Source organism: Chiloscyllium plagiosum, chromosome 19 (genome assembly GCF_004010195.1).
Source record: "Chiloscyllium plagiosum isolate BGI_BamShark_2017 chromosome 19, ASM401019v2, whole genome shotgun sequence".
In the NCBI taxonomy this organism is placed as follows: domain Eukaryota; kingdom Metazoa; phylum Chordata; class Chondrichthyes; order Orectolobiformes; family Hemiscylliidae; genus Chiloscyllium; species Chiloscyllium plagiosum.
Genome location: NC_057728.1, coordinates 4277030 through 4301695, shown reverse-complemented (window position 1 = coordinate 4301695; position 24666 = coordinate 4277030). Strand labels below are relative to the sequence as shown.

At 42.4% G+C, this 24666-nt stretch overlaps 1 protein-coding gene across 6 annotated transcripts in view; it reads right to left on the bottom strand.

Moving 5' to 3' along the window:
* Window positions 1-24666, bottom strand: part of large1 (LARGE xylosyl- and glucuronyltransferase 1) — a 491278-nt gene that overhangs the window by 19477 nt on the left and 447135 nt on the right. For all 6 annotated transcript variants that reach the window (XM_043708946.1, XM_043708952.1, XM_043708949.1 and 3 more), the window contains 2 exons: window positions 16738-16893; window positions 305-468 (listed from right to left, as the gene is read on the bottom strand). In XM_043708946.1, the coding sequence (XP_043564881.1) occupies window positions 305-468; window positions 16738-16893 (320 nt within the window). The remainder of the gene's footprint in view (window positions 1-304; window positions 469-16737; window positions 16894-24666) is intronic.

Sequence of the window (24666 nt, the reverse complement as noted above, 5' to 3'; positions counted from 1 at the left end):
GAAAATAAAATTGCAGGCCTATGGGAATAGAGCAAGGGAATAGGATTGACTGGATTAGTCCTCAGAGGGCTAGCAGGGACTTGGAGGGGGGGAATGGCCTCTTTCTGTGCTCTCATGACTCTATGAACTTTAGGATTGGTTAAAGACAGGTGAGATGTCTGGTGAATGTAAGGGGCTTATGGGTGAATTGTTGACGCAGTTTTGTTGTCATTGAGAAATGAGGTGACAATCAGTGTTGTTAGGACGATACTCAAGAAAATGGAATTACCCTTCAACAGAACAAGGTAGGAGCAAATGTTCTGACCTGTCCATTGAGAGCTGAGCCACCAGAGTAACCTCAGTGTCTTCAGCAGAAAGCTCAAACTCGTAGTGCAAGAAATAGAGATGAGTGCGATGGACGGTGAATCGCTCCCTTCGGAATTCATAGCAGGGGTCATCCTCATCCAGTTCCAACAACTGCTTCTGAAGCTGAAAGACAGAGAAGGGATGAACACTAAGACAAAGGTAAAATAAGAGAAATGCTTTTCCTTCAGTGGGGCAGGACACTCACTCAACCAGAGATTCCACACCCATTGGAAGTGCTGGGCCTCTTCCAACCCCCCCTCACATATGGCAAAGGTCACATTCGGGGGATGCTATCTGGACCATGTGCCTTCTCAGGCATTCTCTCTCTCACATCATAGTTTCGATCACATTGCCATACCAGAGACACTTACTTCATTTAGTTTTAATCGCAAACAGCGTGGCATGGCAAGCATTATTTCCAAAATCTCTTTCATAGGATTTGGGCAATACTGACATCCCCGAGGGCCCTTGAACTGAATGGCTTCCTAGATCTTTGCAGAAGGTCATTAAGAGACAACCACAAGGCTCTGGGTCTGGAGTCACGTGCAGGCCAGACCAGGTAAGGATGACAGATTTCCCTTCCTGAAGGATACAAGTGAACCGGATGGATTTTTATGGCAATCAATGATAATTGTCATGGTCTCCATTATTGAGATTAGCTTCCAATTATAGATTGATTCATTTGAATCCCTTCCAAAACATTGGATTGGGTATATACAGTTCTACATCAGTGACATTGCCACCGTGCTAATGTCTCCCCATAGCTGCCTGTGCAACGATCTGAGATATTTAAGAGATTAGTTTCTTACAGCAGAAACAGATTTTCATGGGCGTGTTCTGTATAATGTGACAAGTAAATCAGGATAAGCTGGTAGGCAGAGTGGGTAGCTTTAAAGTTTTGTCAAAGCGGGGGATGGAAACAATTTCTTCTTGCTGCGATCTGGAATGGAATGTCCTGAAGCACAATCAATAGCAATATGCTGAAGGAACTGAATGTGCGCTTGAAAAGGAAATACTTTCAGGACTAAGGGAAAATAGCAGGGGAAGAGGAACAAATTAACCAGTGCTCCCAAACAGCCAGCTGAGTCACAACAGGTTGAAAGCTCTCCCTGGTGTACTATACTGTGACTGTGCTCATTAGGAAGGTGACTATTGTATAATTTTCCTGTGTACTTCTTACATTTCCCCACCTCATTTGCTTCTGAGGGTTTTCAAACATATGTCCGCTTAGAAACACAAAACCATTTCATAATTCTCATGTGTCTCCCGACAACTTATGAATTGATGTGTTTCTGGACTATGGGAGTGATATTGAAGGGCGATTGAAAAAAAAAACATAATTTTTGCTTTGGAGAAGACACAATTTCCTATTGTAACAGTGATACCAAAGCTGGTTGCAACTGTTTTTTTTTTGGCCAAGTGTATCAAGTCAAAGCAAAATAACTAAACTCCATTTTGAAATTAAACTGTTGAGCTGTTAGATAACATAAGCCTATCAGCAGAGTAAATGATGCAAATACAAGCTTATCGGAGGACTTAAGCATGGACAAATCTGTCCCAACAGGATTTATGGATTCGCCTCATTAACACACCAACCACAACAACAGTCAGCTGTTCCCCTCTACCAGATCTTGCATCAATTTGGTACAGTCATAACAATTCTATGGGCTGTAAGGGTACAAAAGAATAACACTCCAGTATACTGCATATTCTGCAGTTTCCCTCTCTCGCCTTCCTTAAGTAGCAGAGTGATATTGTGCAGTTACCAATTGAGACACAGGCTCCTGAACTTGGGAAAATGATAGTTTGAGCATTTGGAATGTTGCCACCTCCTTCTTTTGAACATAGTGATGGAAACCATCTGATCCGAGGAATTGGTCACTCTTGATTTGATTATTTCCATTAATTTGATGAGTCCGTCTCCCTGATTCAACATTAGTTTCACACTGAACTCCTGCACTTGAGTACACGCGACAATAAAACCCAATTATAAATTCTAGTATGCCTATCGTCTTCCGTTACAGTAAACATCGAGGCAACATTAATTTTGAACATTCCCCCATTTCCTGCTTTTCATCTACAATTTCAACACGATCTGTGTGCTCTGACCACCCTAATGTTCCTAATGTAACGGCAAAAAGAAGATTTGAGTTTATTTTAGTATCTCTTGCAGGTTTCTTTTCACACTCCCATCTTGTATTCCCGTACCCTTGTCTTGGATTTCTATCCAAATAATCATTCGATATCTCATGGGTTAAAGCTGACTTCACCACATTTCTAGGCATTACATTCCAAACTCTAACCACTCACTGAGTGGAAGAGTTTTTCTCTCATGTCACCCTTATTTCGTTTGCACATCACGGTAAATCTGTGCTCTCTTGTTCTTGTTTCTTTCATGACTGGGGCCAGCTTCTCCCTAAGTACTCAATCCAGCCTGGTCATGATTTTGAAAACCTCCAAAGATCTCCCCTCTACTTCTTTGATCCTCATAATTGATGCTGTGCTGGAACCATTCTTGTAAAATCGCCTCCGCACTCTCTCCAAAGCATTCACATCTTTCCTACAATGCAGGGGCCATTACTGTACATAATATTCCAGTTGAGGTCTAACCAGTGGTACTCTGTGTCCTTCTCACTGGCCAGGATATGTGCTACATTTTGCACTTTTGTATACTCTGTCTGTTCAGTTTTAAATGTCCCTGGATGTTTTCTTTAGCAAGCAGAATTCTTTTCTCTTAGGGATCTGAACTGTTTCTGTATCACGTTCAATCCTTTTTCCAATATGGAGCTTCAGTTTTGAACAGATTTGCCCAGTTTACTGCAAACAGTCTCTGACTCTGCACATTGAAGTCAGTCTCACCTAATTTTTGAATTTTAGTACAATGTTAGACCAAAGCGATCTTGGGGTAATTATTCACAGATCCCTGCAATCACCAGAGAATGTGAATAGGATGGTTAATAAGGCAAATGGAACACTTGCTTTCATCAGTCGTGGGATAGAGTATAACAGCAAGGAGGTAATGCTGGAGTTGTACAGAGTGTTGGTTAAGGCACAGCTGGAGAACTGTGGGCAGCTCTCGTCCCCTCACTACAAGCAGGATGTGTTAGCACCAGAGGGGGGTACACAGGAGCATGTTGCTTGGGATGGAGAAACTGAGCTATAATGAGAGCCCAGGCAGGCTGGATTGTTTTCTTTAGAGCAGAGAAGACTGATACAGACATGATTGAGGTGTATAAGATTATGAGGGGTATGAATAGAGAGCAGCTGTTCCCCTTGGGTGAGGGGTCAATCATAACAGAACATAATTTCAGGGTAAGGGGCAGGACATTCATCGGGGATTTGGGGAAAAAAAATGTTTTCACTCAGTGGGTGGTGGGAATCTGGAATGCACTGCTAGGGAAGGTAGTGGAGGCTGGAAACTTTACAATCTTTAAAGAATATGCAGATGAGTACTTCAAATATCATAATATTCAAGGATTTAGGATAAGTACAGGAAGTTGGGATTCGTGCACTTTTAGTGGCCGTTATGTCGGTGCAGAGTCAACGGACCGAAGGGCCTTTTCTGGGCTCTATGAATCGGGTAGTTGCTCTATATTTCTCAGTTTCAACTGGTACTTTTGATTATTTTGTGGTCACTATTAGATAAGGTTTACACACCTTTAGGCTACAATCTAAATCTAACACAGTATTCATGACTAAATCTAATATAACTTCCGACCAGTTTCTGCCTTGTTGATTCAGGAGACTATGTTGCAGAAAATTAATCCTGAACAAATAAACAAACACACACATACACACAATATGTTTTTCCTCTTTCCAGCACACACTAGTTTTCTTGTCCTTGGCTGTATGAATGTTAAAATCCTCAATTGAGAGAAATCTACTTTGACTACATCCCTATATGGTTCTGTAGTTATGCAATCTGTTACTTCACAGCTGATACTGGGACATCTATACACAATTCCAGACACAGTCTTAAATCCTTTTCTATTTCCTAATTTTACACAAAGCTGCTACTTCCTGTTCATGCTCTCTTACCTGTATGTTTATTTTGCAGTCATGTCTCTGTAATTTATACTATTGAAGTTGAATTGACAATGGTAGTTTGTTCCTTATACCCTGAGATTTTGTATAAAGAACAACTTCTGGGTGTAACTTCTCGTCTGGACTTCTGAACAGACCTCTCCAGTTTTAAACCTAATGTTGATCTTGCTGTTTGTGCACCTTCTCTGAAGCCGTAACTTGCTTTTACTTGCTCTGTTCTATCACTGTCTGATCTTTGTATGTTATGACCTGCTTGTACTGCACGGAAAACAAAAAATTTCATCGTGTCTATGTACATGTGACAATAGTAAATTAAATCAAATCAAAATCAAATCATGTTTCTTTATTGTCTCTGAAGTCATTTATTTCACATCTTTTAATTTTCCTTTATCTGTGTGCTTAAAGTACAATATCTGACTTAATTCAGGTTTTATTCCTTTGTTTGTGTTCAAAAGTGTTAATTATAGGACCTTTTTCACCCAAGTAAAACATTCCATTGACTGCTTTAAAGTGACTGTCTTATTCATCCTTTCCACTAGCATTCCAATTCAGTCAGAGCCTATCCTTCCTGTCCTAATACTGGTGCCCGTATCCCATTAAGTGGAACCATTCGTTCTCACACCAATCCTTCAGCGACATGTTCTCCTCACTAATCTGCTTATCCCTAAGCCAATTTGCAAGTACCATGGGTCATAATCCACAGAGTAAAATACTTGAGGTTCTGTCATAGAGTCATACAGCACGACAACAGACCTTTCGTCCAACTCGTCCACGCCGACCAGTTATCCTAAACTAATTCAGTCCCATTTTCCAGCACTTGGCCCATTTCCCCCCAAACCCTTCCTATTCATATACTATCCAGCTTCCATCGCTTTCTCTGGCAGTTTATTTCATACATGAACCACCCTCTGTGTGAAAATGTCCCTAAGGTCCCTTTTAAATTTTCTCCCTCTCACCCTAAATCTTTGCCCTCTATATCTGGACTCCCCCAGCCCAGGGAAAAGACCCTGTCTATTTACCCTATCCATACCCTTCATGATCTAATAAATCGCTATAAGGTCACCCCTCAGCCTCCGACGCTCCAGGGAAAACAGCCCCAGCCTATTCAGCCTCTCCCTGTAGCTCAAACCCTCCAACCCTGGCAACATCCTTGTAAATCTTTTCTGACCCCTTTCAAGTTTCAAACATCCTTCCAGTAGGAGGGAGACCAGAGTTGCGTACAATATTCCAAAAGTGTCTTAACTCCTATACGCGATACTCTGACCAATAACGGAAAGCATAACAAATGCCTTCTTCCCTATGCCGAACATAATCCCAAACAAAACTAGACCCAACTGACTGCTCCTGGCCCATGTCCCTTCAAACCTTTCATATTCATTTTCCGACCCAAATGTTTTTTAAACATTGTAACTGTATTCACATCCATCACTTCCTCAGGAAGTTCATTCCATACATAAATCACACTCTGTAAAAGATTTGGCCCCTATGTCTTTTTTAAATCTCACTCTGCTCACCTTAAAAATGTGCCCCCCCCCACCCCCCGTCTTGAAATCACCACCCTAGGAAAAGTCAAGTACCATTAACTCTATCTATACCCCTCATTATTTTATAAACTTCTATGAGATCATCTCTCAACATCTTTCGCTTAACTGAAAGAAGTCACAGTCTATCCAGCCTTTCTCAAACCTTTTAATTCAGATCCTCATTCTCCAAATAGGATCTCATGCTGCTCTTTACTGTCTTGCTGGCCCTGGCATGGGGCACAGTAACTGGATCCCTCTCCTTCCTTTCAAACATAGTTTCGAAACAAATCGAGATTTCCTTCATTCAGGCAACATGTGTGGAACTTTCAACCCTGCTTGCAAAGATATTATCTGGCCCCCATGTTAGTGAATTGTTGACAGCTACCACATTATAGTGGGGAGGTGATAGCCTCGAGGTATTATCGCTGGACCGTTAATCCAGAGACTCAGGTGATGTTCTGGGGACCTGGGTTCACATTCTACCATGATGGTGGAATTTGAATTCATTTAAAAGAAGAGTCTAACAATGACTAAGAATCCATTGCTGGTTGTGAGGAAAAGCCCATCTGGGTCACTAATGTCCTTTAGGGAATGAATTTGCCATCCTTACCTAGTCTGGCCTGCAGACTCACAGCAATGTACTCGAGTCTTAACTGCTCTCTGGCATGGGTAGTAAATGCTGGTGTAGCCAATGATGTTCTTAACCAGTGAATGAATTTTTAAAAAATCCCCTTTTAAACCTTCTTCCCACTTTGGACAACCTCTTGGGCCAAGATGCACATTAGAACTTAGAACATAGAACATTTCAGCACAGTACAGGCCTTTGGGCATTCGATGTTGCGCCGACCTATGGAACCAATCTGAAGCCCATCTAACCTATACTATTCCATTTTCGTCCATATGGCTATCCAATGACCATTTAAACGCCCTTAAAGATGGTGAGTCTACTACTGGCAGTCTTTGAACACAAGAATGTAAGAGCTAGGAGCAGGACAAGCTATGTGGCCCCTTAAGCCTACTCCACCATTCAATAAGATCATGGTTGATCTTTTCGTAGCCTCAGCTGCACTTACCCATCCTCTCTCCATAACCCTTAATTCCTTTATTGATCAAAAAACTACTTTAGCTTTAAAAACATTCAATGAAGAAGCCTCAACTACTTCATTGGGCAGGAATACCACAGATTCACAACCCTCTGGGTGAAGAAATTTCTTCTTAATTCGGTCCTAAATCTGCTCCCCCTAATCTTGAGGCTATGCCCTCTTGTCCTAGTTTCACCTGCCAGTGGAAACATTCCCTCTACATTTTATCAATTCACTTCATAATTTTATATTTCTCTATAACATCCTCCCTCATTCTTCTAAATTCCAATGAACATAATCCCAGTCTACTCAGTCTCTCCACATAAGCCAACCCCCTCAACTCCAGAATCAACCTTGTGAACCTCCTGTGCACCTCCACTACTGCCAGTACATCCTTTCTCAAGTAAGGAGACCAAAACTGCACTTAGTACTCCAGGTGTGTCCTCATCACCAGCACCCTGTACAGCTGCAGCATAACCTCCCTGCTTTTAACCTCAATCCCTTTAGCAATGAAGGACAAAATTCCATTTGCCTTCCTAATTACTTGTTGCACCTGCAGACCAATCTTCTGTGATTCATGCACAAGGACACCCAGGTCCCTCTGCACAGCAGCAAGCTGCAACTTTTTACCATTCAAATGATAGTTTGTTTTATTGTTATTCTTACCAAAATGTATAACTTCACATTTATTAACATTGTATTCCATCTCACTTAAAGTATCTATGTCCCTCTGCAAAGTTTCACAGTCCTCTACACACTTTGCTCTATCATTCATTTTAGTGTCATCTGCAAACTTTGACACACGGACCCAACTCCAAATTATCTATGCAAATTGTGAATAATTGCAGTTCCAACACTGATTCCTGAGGCACACCACTAGTCACTGATCGCCAATCAGAAAAGCACTCATTTATTCCCACTCTTCGCTTCTTGTTAGTTAACCTACCCCCTATTCATGCTCATACTTTACCCATAATGCCTTGCACCTTTATCTTCTGCAGCAGCCTTTTGTGCGGTAATTTATCAAATGCCTTATGAAAATCTCGATACACTACAACTACTGGGTCCCCATTGTCCACTGTGCTTGTAACGTCTTTAGAGAATTTCATTATGTTGGTTAAACTTGATCTGTCTTTCATGAACCCATGCTGCGTCTGCTCAACGGGATATTTTCTAACTAGTTGCCTTGCTATTTCTTCCTTGATAGTAGATTCAAGCATCTTCCCCACGACAGAGGTTAAGCTAACCAGTTTTAACTCCCCATGTTTTGTCTAGCCCCTTTTTTAAACAGTGGTGTCACATTTACTGTTTTCTAATCTGCTGGAACTGTCCCAGAGGAGAGCGAATTTTGGAAAATTACCACAAGTGCATTTGCTATTTCCCCTGCCATTTCTTTTAGTACCCTGGGATGCATTAAATCAGGGCCAGGAGACTTGTCTACTCTTAACTCTGTTAGCTTGTCCAACACTACCTCTTTTGTGATAATGATTGTTTTCAGGTCCTCACTTACCTTCATCTCTGTCATTTAATGGCATGTTATTCATGTCCTCCACTGTGAAGACCAATACAAAATACCTGTTCAAAGCCTCAACCATTTCCACATATCCCATCACTAAATACCCCTTCTCACCCTGTAAAAGACCGATGCTTACCTGAACCATTCTTTTTCATTTTATTTATTTATAGAAACTTTTGTTATCTGCCTTTATATTCTGAACTAGTTTAGAATATAGAACATTACAGCACAGTACAGGCCCTTCAGCCCTTGATGTTGTGCCGACCTGTGGAACCAATCTGAAGCCAATCTACCCTACACTAATCCACTCTTACCATTATGCCTATCCAATGACCATTTAACTTCCCTTAAAGTAGGCAAGTCTACTACTGCTACAGGAGTGTGTTCCATGCCCCTACTATTCTCTGAGTGAAGAAACTACCTCTGACATCTGTCCTATATATATCACCCCTCAATTTAAAGTTATATCCCCTCGTGCTAGCTGTCACCATCCGAGGAAAAAGGCTCTCACAACCTATCTAACCCTCTGATTATCTTACATGTCTCAATTAAGTTTACTTTCATAATCTGTCAGACTTTATAGATTGTTTTTGTAGCTTTCTGTTGACCTTTGACGCTATTTTTACAGGTAACAAGTACATCATAGCTTTTGAATAAGATCAGTTTCTATAGAACCTCATCATCATCTTACCCGGGTTCCCTTTACTGTTTACAGAATCAGTCGCCCACCTTCATTCTAAACCGCTACTTGTCTCTCTTTGAACTGTGACCAAAGTCTGGAGCACATTGTTTAGGTCCTGATCCATCGCTGTTCCGAGTCAAAGGTCATCCAACTCCCACTCAGTCATTGAGCCAGAGCGATTTGTGGTGGAGACATTCACATGAGATGTTGACAGACATAAACCGAGTTGGCATCTTTCTCAAACTGAGAGACAGTCGGCGTAATGTTCATCTTAGCATTTCAATGGGGCCCTTCCCCTGGGGTGAGGGGCTTTCCCATGCATGTTTTTGGGTGACGGAAGCTGCTGGATCTTACCGGATTGTACCAGAACTCTCATGAAGTCCTCCTTTTAGCCAAGTTCCTGCATTTTTGTTCACATCTGCACCATTCACACCGAATAAGGGAGATTTTAAAATATCTCGAGTTTTCTTTGGTTTGAAATGTTCTGTTTCAAAATCTAAGGCAAGGGAAACTAATTTGGTTACACTACACAATGAATCTACAAAATGGATTTAAAAATGGATGCAGTGGGCATGTTTGTGGGTGAGACGATGGCCTAGTGTTGCTGTCATTGGACTAGTAATCTAAAGATTTGAATTCCATAAAAATCTAGATTTAAAAGTCCAATGGTGACCATGAAACCATTGTCGATTTTTGGAAAAACCCATCTGTTTCATTAGGGAAGGCAATTGCCATCCTTACCCTGGTCTGGCCCACATGTGACTCGAGACCCATAGCAATGTGGTTGATTCTTAAATATCCTCTGGGAAGTTAGGGAGTTTTTAAAAAATTCATTCACAGGATGTGGGTGTTACTGGGTAGGTCAACATTTCCTGCCCATCTCTAACTATCCAAAGAGCAGTAAAGAGTCAACGACATTGCTGTGAGTCTGGAGTCACATGTAGGCCACACTAGATAACAAAGGCGGTTTCCCTCCCTCAATGATATAAGGGAACCAGATGGGTTTTTTGACAATCAACAGTGGTTTCATGGTCATCATTTGACTCTTAGAGTTACAGAGATATATAGCACAGAAACAGACCCTTCGGTCCAACCTGTCCATGCTGATCAGATATCCCAACCCAATCTAATCCCACCTGCTAGCACTTGGCCCACATCCCCTCCAAACCCTTCCGAACCATATATCCAGATGCCTTTTAAATGTTGCAATTGTACCAGCCTCCACCACTTCCTCTGGCAGCCGCATTCAATACACACACCACCCTCTGCATGAAAAAGTTGCCTCTTAGGTCTCTTTTATATCTTTCCCCTTTCACTATGCCCTCCCAGATTTTTAATTCAATCCAAATTCTACCATCTGCCGTAGCAGGATTTGAACCCAGGTCCCTCAGATCATTATTGGGATCTCTGGAATAATAGCCTAGTGATAATACTCCCCATGAGTCAATATGGTTGATGCTTAATCCCCTCTGAGCAATTAGGAATGCAAAATAAATATTAGCTTGGCCAGTAATGCCCACATCCCATGATCAAGTACAAAAAAATGCTTGGGACTGTAAAACACCTGAATGAAGCTGTACTGTCACAAAGCATAACTGGTGGAACGACCTGAGAAATTCAGTGATCAGATTTTCAAAAGTGGTAATGCATGAAACAAAGCAAATTAAATAATAAACACATTAAAACATAACATGTTTGTGCAGAAAGGGACAAATTTTGGGGAGAGATAGTAACCAGTGACCAAGCTGATTCAAGAACAGCTTCTCCCCCGCTGTTATCAGAATTTTGAATGGACCTCTTTAAATGTTAATGCTGAGCTCTCTCGGCACCTTCTCTGCAGCTGAACACTATACCCTGCACTCTGCGCTGTTACCTTGACGCACTTGTACAGTACGGTCTGCCTGTAAAGCATGTAAGATAATACTTTTCACGTACCTTGGTACACATAATAAATCAGTACAGTTACGATTGAAAATCTGTTTCATTTCCTTTTAAATTAACGGGACACCGCAGGTCTGTATGACAGTCACGCACTTAATTGGCTTGTTCTTCAAGTTACTGTTTATTTGTTAAACAATTAAATTGAAAACAAAATTGAGGATGCAACATTTACAATGGAGAGTGTGAAGTGGTCAGGAAAGATTTGGTGAAACGGGTGGCTGAGTGGCTGCAAAATTAAAATATCCAGCAACATGAAGTAAAACGGCGAAATATTCTCAGATGTAATGACTGAATGGGAAAAGGCCATTAAGGGATAAAAATCAGAAGCAGTGATGATGAAATAGTAAAAGATTTTAAATTACTTTTGGTTTTTTTTTTCAGTATTTACCAGGGAGTTAGGAATGGCCTCAGAAAATGAGATTAGACGTGATATAAACTGCATTTAAAATACAAAAAGGGGATAAGTATTAAATAGAGTTATCAAACTCAGACAGATAAAGAAGCTGGTCTGGACAGATTACATTTGTGCATTTTAAAAGAAATGTCAAGGAGAGATAGCTGGGCCACAATTGCACACACAGTATTTAATAATTCATTAGAAACAGATTTAGCACCACAGGATAACTGAGATTATGCCTATATTAAAGAAGGACCTTGGACATGTCCAGAGTATTGTAAAGCAGAAAGCTCAACATTCATGTAGGGACGATAGAGAAGCAGATAATTGAAAAATATGTAGAAACCAAAGATGTAATTATAAACAGTCGTGTGAATTTGAAGAGGGAAGAACTTACTGGATCAACCTCATTGAATACGCTGCTGTAACAGAGAAAATATACAGGGATAATTCAGTAGTGGGAACGTTATCTGGATTTTTCAAAAGGCATTAGGGCAGCACGGTGACTCAGTGGTTAGCACTGCTGCCTCACAGCACCAGGGCCCCAGGTTCAATTCCAGCCTTGGACAACTGTCTGTGTGGAGTTTGCACATTCTCCCCATGCCTGTGGGGTTTCCTCTGGGTGCTCCGGTTTCCTCTCACAATCCAAAGATGTGCAGGTTAGGTGAATTGGCCATGCTAAATTGCCCATAGTGGTAGGTGCATTAGTCAGAGGGAAAATGGGTCTGGGTGAGTTACTCTTCGGAGGGTCGGTGTGGACTGTAAGGGCCTGTTTTCCACACTTTAGGGAATCTAAATCTAACAAGCGATTATTGATAGACTAATGGTTAAGATCAGAGCATCTGGTCATGAGACCAGGAGAGAAATGGATTCAGTATAACTTCTTCAGAATGCTGAAGAGCCATACTGGATTTGAAATATTAACTCTGTTTCTCTCTCCACAGATGCTGCCAGACCTACTAAGTTTCTCCAGCCGTCTGTGGTAGTTTCAGATTTCAAGCATCTCAGCTATTATTAGGAGAATGGATTGCCAGCTGGCTACAAGGCAGACAGCAGACAGCGGACTAAAGGCCAACTGTTCACAGTGACAAAAGGTGGAGGAAGGCACCACAAGGTTGAGTGTTGGGATCTATTGTTTTCAACAACTTATGTTCAAAGTTAGACTTTGGTAGCAAATAAAACGAATTATAAATTTGTAGACATCATCAACTTGCGCAAGGTGGGGCCGTAGCCAATACTAAAGAGGATTGGAACTTGCAGAACAGCCATATCATTGGCGATGGATTAACTCCAGTGACCATACCATTGTAGTTAGCTTTCAGTCAGCATCACAAAACTGATAAAACCCAAAAGAACTGCGGATGCTGTAAATCAGAAACATAAAAACATAAGCTGCTGGAAAAGCTCAGCAGGTCTGGCACATATCTGTGAAGGTAAATCAGAGTCACTGTTTCGGGTCCGGCGACCCTTCTTCAGAACTGATGGTAACTATGAAAATGTCAATTTACATGCAGAAGATAGGGTGGGGGGTGGGGATAAGGAGGAAATGATAGGTAGAGATAGAGCCTAAAGAGAGAGAAGAACAGTTGGACTGACAAAGGGATGGGTAACGATCAGACGAGGAGAGTGAATAGCTATTCATGGGGGACAGTTAGTGGCTAACAATGGGTAATGTGTAATGGCAGGCTATGTGAAGTCTCCAACTTCTAAAACAACACAGGATTACATACGATACGTGCACTGAAATAGGATGCTTGGCACATCTAAATCTAACTTTGTAACCACCTTCAATCCTTCTCCCTCAAAAGCTAGTTCAACTTCCCCTCAACGACATCTACAAAATTCACTTCAACCACTCCGCATAGTAGTGAGTGACATGTTCTCACTGCTCTCTAGAAAATTATTTTCTTGGGAACCATCTTACTTTGATGGGCTCTAGTTATGATCTTCCTCGCAAGAGTAAACGTGTTTTCTGTACCTGCTCTGTCAAGACCTTTTCTAGTCATTAATAAAACTTTATGAGGTCAGCCTTCTTTCATTAAAAGAAATGACAGCCAGTCTGTCTGGTGTCATCTTTACAAATCTTCTCCAGTGGCTCCATAAACATGTTATAATATTACCAGAATGGCTCACTGACTTCAAGGATGGTCTAACCAAGGTTCATTGCAAGTTCAGTCTAATTTCATTACTGTTCAACTGTATCCCTCTAAACTTGGTCTGTATTTTTGCAGTCTTCCTAATTGCAGTCAGAACGTTAAGTAATTGATGCATTTGTACTCTCCAGGTCATTCTGCTAACCCACCCACTTTGTGCATTTTGGTAAAAACAATGACTGCAGATGCTGGAAACCAGATTCTGGATTAGAGTGGTGCTGGCACTCTGCCTGTATTCCTGATGAAGGGCTTTTGCCCGAAACGTCGATTTCCCTGCTCCTCGGATGCTGCCTGAACTGCTGTGTTCTTCCAGCACCACTCTAATCCAGAGTCTGTGTATCTTCCAAACGGAGAGGGACCTCTGTATTTTTTCTACCAAAAATGTGCTGCCCCTCACAGAGTTGAACTACACGCAAATTAGTTTCCGTTCTTCAAACTTATAAACACCCTCATTCAGGGATTTTGTGCCAGAATGTCACTACCTCTGAAGCAGTACGCTTGGGTTCAAGTCCAAATTGCTCTAGAGATGTTTAATAACATCGCTGAACAAGTTTATTAGAAAATATCTATGAATGCTCTCCTGTAATTTATTGCACATCAGTGGTCAGGAATTCTACAGCAAGTAATTCACTTCCGGACTGTCCTAGTGCCTGTCCACCATCTACAAGGCACAAGTCAGGAGTATGATGGAATACTCCCCAGCAACATTCAGGAAGCTTGATACCATCCAGGACAAAAGCAGCTCACTTGATTGGCACTGCATCCAGAAACATTCACTCTCTCCAACACTGACACAGCAACAGTGTGTATTATCTGAAGAAATTCATCAAAGAACCTCAGACAGCACCTTCCAAGGCCAAGGACAGCAGATCCATGGGAACATCACCACCTGCAAGTTCTCCTCTGAGCCACTCACCCTCCTGACTTGGAAATGTATCATTGTTCCTTCATTGTCACTGGGTCAAAATCCTGCAGGCCCTACCCCAAGGGCGTAATGGGTCTGCTTACTGCAAATGGACTGCAGCGGTTCAAGAAGGCAGCTCACCACCGCCTTCTCAAGGGAAACTAGGGACAGGCAGTAAATGCTGGCTCATTAATTAATAATAATAATCCACAGTACTGACATTCCCCTCCCATATTTGCTTTATTCCACAAATTCAGAAACTGTTTTTGATCCCAAAATCCTAATTGATAACCAAAGACCTGAACCCTAGAGAAAACCACTTCCCGCCTTCCGTCACTCTGAATAACCATCTGCCTTGTGTCTTGTGTCTGTTGGGAAAGCTCCAGGTTTCTGTCACTAGATGGCGAGAGAGCAGTTTGTACTGACACTGTAGTCTTGCCTGCTGAATGCACAAGCAGAACAGGCAAATCTGATTCAAACAGACTCTTATCTAAGTCTGATTTACAAATCCCGATCCCACCAAAGAAGTTTCTGTCCGTTTAAATTTCATTCACACAAGGAAGTAAAATCTCAGGGTTCAAGAGCTGGACTGAACTTCAGAGAATTAAAAAAAACCTTTGTGATCATAGTAATAGCACATCAGAAAGCTACTGTGTTCCAACCAGACGCTAAGTTGAAAACCACTCTGAAGTTTGGTAAAAATTTCCAATTCACCAGAACACAGTCTGCAATCAAGGTCCGTATCCATTGGAAAGTTCATTTAAAGTCCAGATTCAAAATCTAGGCCTAATTCCACCCAGATCCCAGCTTCCAATACACTAGACTCCAGGTCCAGTCCATCCAGAGATTGGGCCCAGATTCATAGAGTCTCCTGTCACAAATCTATCCAGGAACCTGCTCCCAATTCAACTGAATCTAGGCCTAAGTCCACCCAGTCTCCAGCCCAAATCCAAACAGACTGCAGGCCCAAATCCACCAGATGTTGCAATCCACTCAAAAATCCGGGCTAAAATACAGTCAGAATCCAAGGTTCAATTCACCAGGAAATTAGGCGAAAATCCAGGAACTAAGCCTTGATCCACCAGGACATATTCAGCATCGATTATTGGGACCACTGTCAAGACTAAAAATGCAGGAGAACTTCTCTTTCAAGCGAGGAGTGCGGTCAGATTCTGATTGCTGATCAGGTCACTTACCACAAGGCAGCTTTCAAATCTGGGATACTTATACCAACAAATCCTCAAGTGGTGTGTTATATCCACATGGGGCATGGTCCAACTTGACTGGATTTTGTTTTTGGCGCTAATTGTGAGTAAAACTCCAGTTCTACCGAACTCAGTGGGAACTAGTGAATGCAAAAAGGAGAATCATAAGGTGAGGGTGGGCTTTGACAAGACATTTTTTTGTCAGTGGGGTGGGTAGTTTTTGCTTTTTATCTTTGCCATGAGGAAGCTTTAATGGACAAGAACTCACAGAAAAAGGAAGACTTGCATTAATGTAGCAGCTCTCACAACTGTGAGGCACCGCAAAGTATTTCACAGTCAACCAGTACACATGGTCACTTTGTATCGCGGGAAACAGCTAAATTGCATAAAACAAAAACCCACTGCAATGACTGAGATAAATAATCAGATGATTTCTTTTTAAGCAGAGCGAGTATTCACAAATACACCAGGGAGATTGTTCTATTCCTATTGAAATGGTCCCATGGAATCTTTTATTTCCACTTGAGAGGGCTTGTGGAGATCTAGAATTAAAACCTCAGCTGGAAGACAGCACCCCTGATGGTGTAGCACTCCTTCTGCTTGAGTTAAATGCTCAGATTCCTGTGACACAGAATACCGTCAACAGCGTAGGTTCAATTACCACACTGGCTAACTTACCACGAAGGACTCTTCTTCTCAACCTCTCCCCTTTGCCAGAGTTGTGGTGACCCTCAGGTTAAACCACCACCAGTCATCTCTCTCTGATGACAAGTTAGCTCTAGGACTATGGCTGTTTTATCTGTTTCTGGATTTCCTGTTGGATCTGGAATCAGAGGCAAGAGTGCTACCCACTGGTACTTTGGAACAAGTCACTCCCAGCGAGTTAACAGACTTCCAGTCAATTTCCACTGACATTGGGAACCTCCAGTCATGCTCTGCACTTACATTTTGACTGTTCTTGTCTACCTCACTGGGACAGCCAAACAGCTCCCGACGCAGGAGATTCCCATCATACTCCAGAAACGTCAGATACAGGTTCCGGAAAAACTCCACGTGCTTGTTCTTCACTCGCAGCTTCTTGGGAGAATTCCAGTGGATCACCTGCAGGACAACAAAGCCCCATCAACATCACATTCACGAGTTAGCCCAGGAAGAGGCAGTACAAAAACCACAGACCCAGCACACTGACACTGCCTGCTCATCACCGTTACAAAGCACTGACTGCTACTCACTTTCCACTACCCATTCTGAATTATTCACTCTTGCTCAGACAGTCAGTATTGCTTTTCAAAACATTTGCTTGGCATGTTTTGTGAAATGAGAGACACGTGGCAGAAATTCTTCATCTTCCACTCATCAGACCAACTGGAAGAATACCACATTTTGAATAATCACACCACTTTATACACAATCTACAACTGATTGGTTGGCAATTGATTCTGATTGGTCAAGACATTATCATGGGGAGAGGAACAGGGAACCATAGACTCCTCAGACTCCCTGATATTTAAAAAATGGCTCAAGGCTTGAACACATTTACAAGGATGTTGCCAAAGTTGGAGAGTTTGAGCTATAGGGAGAGGCTGAATTGGCCTGGGGCTGTTTTCCTGGAGTGTCAGAGGCTGAGGGATGACCTTGTAGAGGTTTATAAAATCATGAGGGGCATGGATAGGGTAAACAGACAAGATCTTTTCCCTGGGAAAAAGTGAGGACTGCAGATGCTGGAGATCAGAGTCGAGAGTGTGGTGCAGGAAAAGCACAGCAGGTCAGGCAGCATCCAAGGAGCAGAAGAATCAACGTTTCAGACATCAGTCCTCATTCCTGAAGGGCTTATGGCTGAAATGTCAATTTTCCTGCTTCTCGGATGCTGTCTGACCTGCTGGGCTTTTCCAGCACTACACTCCCGACCCCAAGGTCTTTTCCCTGAGATGGGAAAGTTCAGAACTTGAGGGCATAAATTTAGGATGAGAGGGAATAAATTTAAAAGGGAGCTAAGGGGCAACGTCTTCATGCAAAGGGTGGTCCATGCATGGAATGAGCTGCCAGAGGAAGTGATGGAAGCTGGCTCAATTACAACATCTAAAAGACAACTGGATGGGTATATGAATAGGAAGGATTTAGAGGGATATGGGCCAAGTGCTGGCAAATGGGACTAGACTAAATTAGGATATCTGTTAGGCATAGACGAGTTGGACTGAAGGGTCTGTTTCAATGCTGTACATCTCAATCATTTTATATTCCTTTCGCTTGCAGAGAATGGATTATGTGTACAGATATATATAATTTCTGGCAAGTGTAAATGAGCCACATTATGACAAGGTCTGATTATTGCAAATTAGTTCTTAATATAGCTATTAGAGCACTCAGGATTCTTCACAAAGTGTTGGCCAATTGTGAATTACATTTAAGAGTGGATCTTCTGGTTTACGATCTACAAGCATGGGCTGCCGGAGGACAATTTGTTCTCTGCTATTCTGAATAAGTGAAGGAACATGGTGTTGTATTTCATCAGTCATTTATTAACACATACGGCCCACAGACCTGGCACTGCACAGAATTGGAAGTTCAATCATGTGGGAGGCAGGACTAATGCTAGCATCCTGTTGTGAAGGTTACCTTGTCTTTGAAAGGAAAGGTCAGCTGTCAATTATTTGGTTTGCACCTCAGCTCATGTCCAAAGCTGATGTTCTCAACTGGGAAGGAGAGTTGTCGGTGACATTACACTGAGATTCAGCCAGTTTCGAGGTGGCGCTGTGGGCTAATGCGGTGCAGAGGGTCGTGAAGACTTGGAGCATTTCCTCTCTCTCCCTCTCTCCCCACCTCTCCTCCCTACTCCAAAATCTCAAATGAAAATTTTGAAACTAAGAATGACCTTTTGGTTTTGCCAGGCCATAATGGAAAGGGATTCATTAATTGGTGAGCTGTGAACAAAATCATAAGCCTGTGGGTCCTAATGGGGTCCATCTGATCCCAAACCCAGGTAAGGTAGACGGTTGGCAAGTACTTGTGGTCTTCTAACCTCTTTGTTTCCTGACTCCAGCAAAGATGGGTTTGGTGCAATGGAATCTTAACTATGTCCAACTCCCTCCCTTGTCTCCTACCTGGCGCCCAGCTTAAACTCCCTTTGACATGGAAATTTTTCACGCTTTCTGATTGGAAGCTACTGGCAGTTGACTGCAGTTCCCCACCCAATCAGAGATTAGGTCCAGTTTATTTCAGTCTCCTGAGCCCAGCTGAGTTAAGGTCAGTTCCAGTCAGACGTCCGACTAAATGCTCCACCAAAGTCAATTGAGTATAAACGCAGATAAGTTAGTCATGGGACATCGGACACCTTACTTTTATTGTCAGCCTATTATGAGATATGGGCATTGCAAGCCAGCCCTGCATTTGCTGCCCAACTCTAACTGCCTTTGAACTGAACAGCTTGCCAGGCCATTCATTGAATAGTGTGGAAGGAGGCCATTCGGCCCATTCCAACACGCCAAAGTGCATCCTACCTGATAATTCTGCATTTCCCACGGCCAATCCACCTAACTTACATAGCCCTGGACACTACGGGCAATTTACCCATGGCCAGTCCACCTAACGTGCATATTTTTGGGCTGTTGGGGGAAGGGGGAGGATCGTCCAAATTCTATTTAGACAGTTGCCAGAGGCTGGAATCGAACCTAGGTCCCTGGCACTGTGAAGCAGCAGTGCTAACCACTCAGCCACCATGCCACTCTAATTTCAGATGATATTTGACAGTCAATCACATTTCTGTGGGTCTGCAGCCACACTTAGGCCAGACCTACATGTCCTAACGTGGAAGAGTGAATTGGGTGAGTTTTTACTGAGGCATGTTTTAGATTTCAGAGTAATTAATTATTAATTGAATTTAAAATCCTACTGCTTGCCAACATGAGGTTTGAGTCCATGACCCAGAACATCAGCCTGGACCTCTATATAACTGGTCTAGTGATATTATCACTAAACCACTGCACTCTCCTGCATAGGTCAACATTCAGACTTTAACAGTTGTTGTGGAATCCTCACCGTTATAGTTCCCTACATTTGCAGTAACTGTGTTGTTAATATTGACATGGGGTTAATTGTATATTAAATGTGTGCAGGCGGTGGCTGTCAGCAGGGGATTCATTTGAATTTCCAGCAAACGCAGATTAAAACTGATTCTCCAGCATCTGCAGTCCTCACCTTCTCCTAGTTGCTACAAATGATACTGCGAGGCCACTATCGAGGGTGCTCACCTTGAAGAAGTTCTCCTCCTCCCTCCACAAAGATTTCAGAGAGTATCTCTCCCACTGCACATCCCCAGGAGATCTCCTTTGCCCTGAAGCTCTTCAACCACATCCTGAATCAGCCATCTCAGCGATCTTCCCCTCCCCCCCCCAGCCCCACCCCCCAGCCCCACCCCCTCCTACTTACACCTCATCCCCCTTCCCCCTCCACATTCCTGATGGAAGGCTTAAGCCTGAAACCTGGGCTCCCCTGCTCCTCAGATGCTGCCTGATCAGCACCACACTTTTTTGTCTCTGATTTTCCAACATCTGTAGCCTTCACTTTCTCCTGGTTAGGAGGTGAATGCTTGTAAATAAATATACAAGTGTGCAATGATTGTTTCCAGTTCTATCCTTCAGCAACTGGCTTTTCGGAAAAGAATACAAGCAGTGGGGACGAGGTAACAAAAATATACAAAGCTGAAAGGAAATGCATGATGAGGAGGAGTAGATCAAATATGGTTTGACGTAGATTTCTTATAATTATTTGAAATAATTGAGCTTTTCACACGGTGAAATCGAATTGACAAGGTTATGAAATAGCTGAAGCTTTTAACAAAAGCCAAAGATTCAAGACTGACTCCAGAAAAAGCTGCAAAGAAAATTAATAATTTCCAAAACACCATTCATGAGCTCAGACATGCTTTACAGCTAATTTTCACACAAAGAAATGATCCCCAAAACACCACATAAACCTTCTTTAGTGATCCTGTTTAGGGTTATGGGGAGATCTTCCCAAATCTTCTTCTAATAAAAAAACCGAAAGAACTGCGGATGCTGTAAATCAGAGTCAAAAACAGAAATTGCAGGAAAGGCTCAGCAGGTCTGGCAGCAACTGTGGAGAGACATCAGAGTTAACGTTGTGGGGTGACTCAGCACTCAGTCCTAAGGTAGGGTCACTCAATCTGAATTTGATTTCTCTCCACTAATTTTCTTCTATTTATTTTCTGGATCTCCTGACTAAGAAAGGACAGATTTGGTCTCGACTTAATGTCTCATCCAAAAGATAGCACCCCAAAAAGCAAAGCGAAGCACAGTCTCAGTACTGTACTGAAGGCAGGGTTAGTCAAGGACTTCCTGAATGGATTTGTTAAGAGCGATTTTTGTCTGGCTAACATGAGAAAATGATTTTGTAATGGTGATAAGAGTTGAGGGAGGAAGCTCACTGATGTAGTACATAAATTTCAGCAAATCTTTCTACAATCTTTCTGGCACATTGGTTTGAAAATGTAGATCAAATCAGAGGCAGAAAACAAAGCATTACAATTGACCTGAGGTTCTGTGACTAGTGTTCTGCAGGTTCCAGTACTAGATCTTTTGCCGGTTATAGCTTTATGAAATAAATGTGTATTAATGATTCTGATTTAAATACAAGGGGCATCATAAGCATGAGTTTATGGATTATGGGGTGCACTTGGTCATGAGGAACAAACCTGTGGGCGGCACAGTGGCACAGTGGTTAGCACTGCTGCCTCACAGCGCCAGAGACCCGGGTTCAATTCCCGCCTCAGGCGACTGACTGTGTTGAGTTTGCACGTTCTCCCCGTGTCTGCGTGGGTTTCCTCCCGGTGCTCCAGTTTCCTCCCTCAGTCCAAAGATGTGCAGGGTCAGGTGAATTGGCCATGCTAAATTGCCCATAGTGTTAGGTAAGGGGTAAATGTAGGGGTATGGGTGGGTCGGTGTGGACTTGTTGGGCCGAAGGGCCTGTTTCCACACTGTAAGTAATCTAATCTAATCTAATCTAATCTAATCTAATCATATCTACTGACTGGTTAGCTCGATGGAAAATTGATAAATGCAAATCAAGCTAGACAAGTTGAAGAAATACTTTAATGGAAGAGAAACAAGACAAGAGAATGCATAATAACTGCTGGGATATTGAGATACATCAAGCTTCATAAAACCTTAGAGTGCAAGTCCACAGATCACTGAGGACCACAGGAATGTACGGAGGTATGGAAATATGATACTTACCTTTATTGGCTCAGGCATAAGTTACATGAGCAGGGACACATATAAGTTTCGTTTTTAGCACAGATTTTGTACTCCTATTTTTGGAATGGGAGACAGAAACTGACTAAGAAGTGAAAGTGCTACCACTGAATCAGGGCTAACACTGAAACAAAGAAAGAAATCAGAAGACTTTTTTCCTCCCACCACCCCCCCTACCTCCCAGCCTCGAAACACGAAGGGTTATTCAAACTTGGAACGCTTCACCCAAGGCAGTGACTGGGACAGATTTTGACACCCTTGATGAGGGAGTTCTCGATTGGTATGCTTCTAGCTCAATGGAAAGAAGAGGCATTTCTGGATCTGGTTCTGGGGAATTAGGTGGGACGAGTGGATCAGGTTTCAGTTATAGAAACATTTAGGAAACAGCAATTTTAGAATAGAGAGTGGGATTCCCCAAGGATTACTCAAACTATTACTTTTCTTATCTATATTAATGATCGACAAGCAGGGAAGACGTTCAAAACTGGAACTGTGAACTGTGAGGAGATAGTGATAGATTTCAAAAGGATAGCAAGAAATGTGCTGAAATGCGGCAGATGAAACTTAAGGTAGAGAAGTGCGAGCTGCTAATATTTTGTATGCAAAACCAGGAGAGGTGATATAAAGGATACGATGCTAAAAGAGTGACAGGGAAGGTGAGGATATATGTGCACAAATTGTTGATGAGGGAAGGGAAGGTCTTTTTTTAATTCACTCATGGAATGATGGTGTCACGAGCTAGGCTAACAATTATTGCCCATCTCTAATTGCTGAGAGAGCAGTTAAGAGTCAACCATCTTGCTGTTGGTCTGGAGACACATGTAGACCAGATTATGTGAGGATGGCAGTTACCCTTCCTGAAGGACATTTGCGACGCAGATGAGGTTTTTCTGATAATCAACATTGGATTCACGGATTTAACTCCAGACATTTTAATTAAATTCAAATTCCACCATCTTCCTTGGCAGGATTCAAACTTGAGTCCCCAGAACATTACATGGGTCTCTGAATTAACAATTGAAAGCTCTGTGGGTGCTGACAATCAGAAATTGCTGGAAAAGCTCAGCAGATCTGGATCTGTGGAGAGAAATCAGAGTTAACATTTCGGGGGTTGAGTGATACTCCTTCAGAATTGAACAGATGCTGCCAGACCTGCTGAACTTTTCCAGAAATTTATGGTTTTGTCTCTAGATTAACAGTCCAGCAATAATACCACATCAGCTGCCCAAAAGTGTTTGATAGCGCACAGGATTTTAGACATTCTAGACAGAGGCAGAGAGTACAAATGCTAAGAGCTTATAACGAATCTTTGTTAAAAACTGGTTTCTGCCTCGTCTCACCCTAGGAAGGGTGTAAGGATTTTGGAAGAGGATTATGGCTGAATCTCCCCATGAGGTGCTGTTCTCTCAATTCTCAAACAGCCAGGGAGAAGATAAAGAAAGTGTTTCAGAGATACTCCTAGGCTCGTCTTGAAGAGTTGACTCTAATGATTGGAAGGACTTGCTTTGCCATTGTTCAGAGCTGCACCAACCCAGCCATCAAGAGGTATCACACTTTGAACTGTAACCAGGAGGCTTAGTGGTGGTAGATTCCCATCTGCATCTCACTACCCTATGGGGCCATCTTGCCTACTTGTGTCCAAAGATTTGTGGTTTGAGAACCAGCCTGTTAGCCCTTTGAAAACCTATGGAGGGAGTCCAAATATACATGTCATCCCCAAATTGAGAAACAACAGCATCAGAGGAGGATTTGGAAAGGATCTATAAGAGATTTAGATTAGGTTAGATTACCTACAGTATGGAAACTGGCCCTTTGGCCCAACAAGTCCAAGGCCCTCTAAACAGAAATCCACCTAGACCCATTCCCTGACCCTATATTTATTCCTGATTAATGCACCTAATGCTATGGGCAATTTAGCATGGCCAATTCACCCTAACCTGCACATCATTAGATTGTGGGAGGAAATGGAGCACCTGGAGGAAACCCATGCAGACACGGGGAGAATGTGCAAACTCTACATAGACAGTCACCCGAGGGCGGAATCGACCCCGGGTCACTGGCGCTGTGAGGCAGCGGTGCTAACCACTGAGTCACTGTGCCGCCCAATCATTTACAAGAATGATTCCAGGGATGAGGGACTTCAGCTGCATGGACAGATTGCAGGACTGTTCACCTTTGAGATTTGGAGGTGGAGATAAGATTTGATAGGAGCGTTCTACATCATGAGCAGTCAGGTTAAGACAAACAGTTTCCCTTGGCAGAAGAGAACCAGAAAGCATTAATTTAAGACAAATGTGAAAAGTGTCAAAAGTGACATATGGAAAAAGCTTTTTTTTACACAGCGAGTAGTTAGCGTTAGAATGTACTGCCTGAGCAGGTGATGGGGACAAATTCAATAACAGCTGTCAAAAAGAAAAGGAATTTGGTCAGGATTTTGCAGACAAAAATAATGCAGGGAGAAAGGGAAAGAAAGACAGCAAACTTCAGAAGATTGTTAAATTAAAATATGAGGATCAAAGAGTAAGGCAGGGAAATAGGATTCGAGTAAAAGCTCGAGGTGAGGAGTGGGCACTGTGATGAGTAAGATGGGCTAAACTGCTTCCTA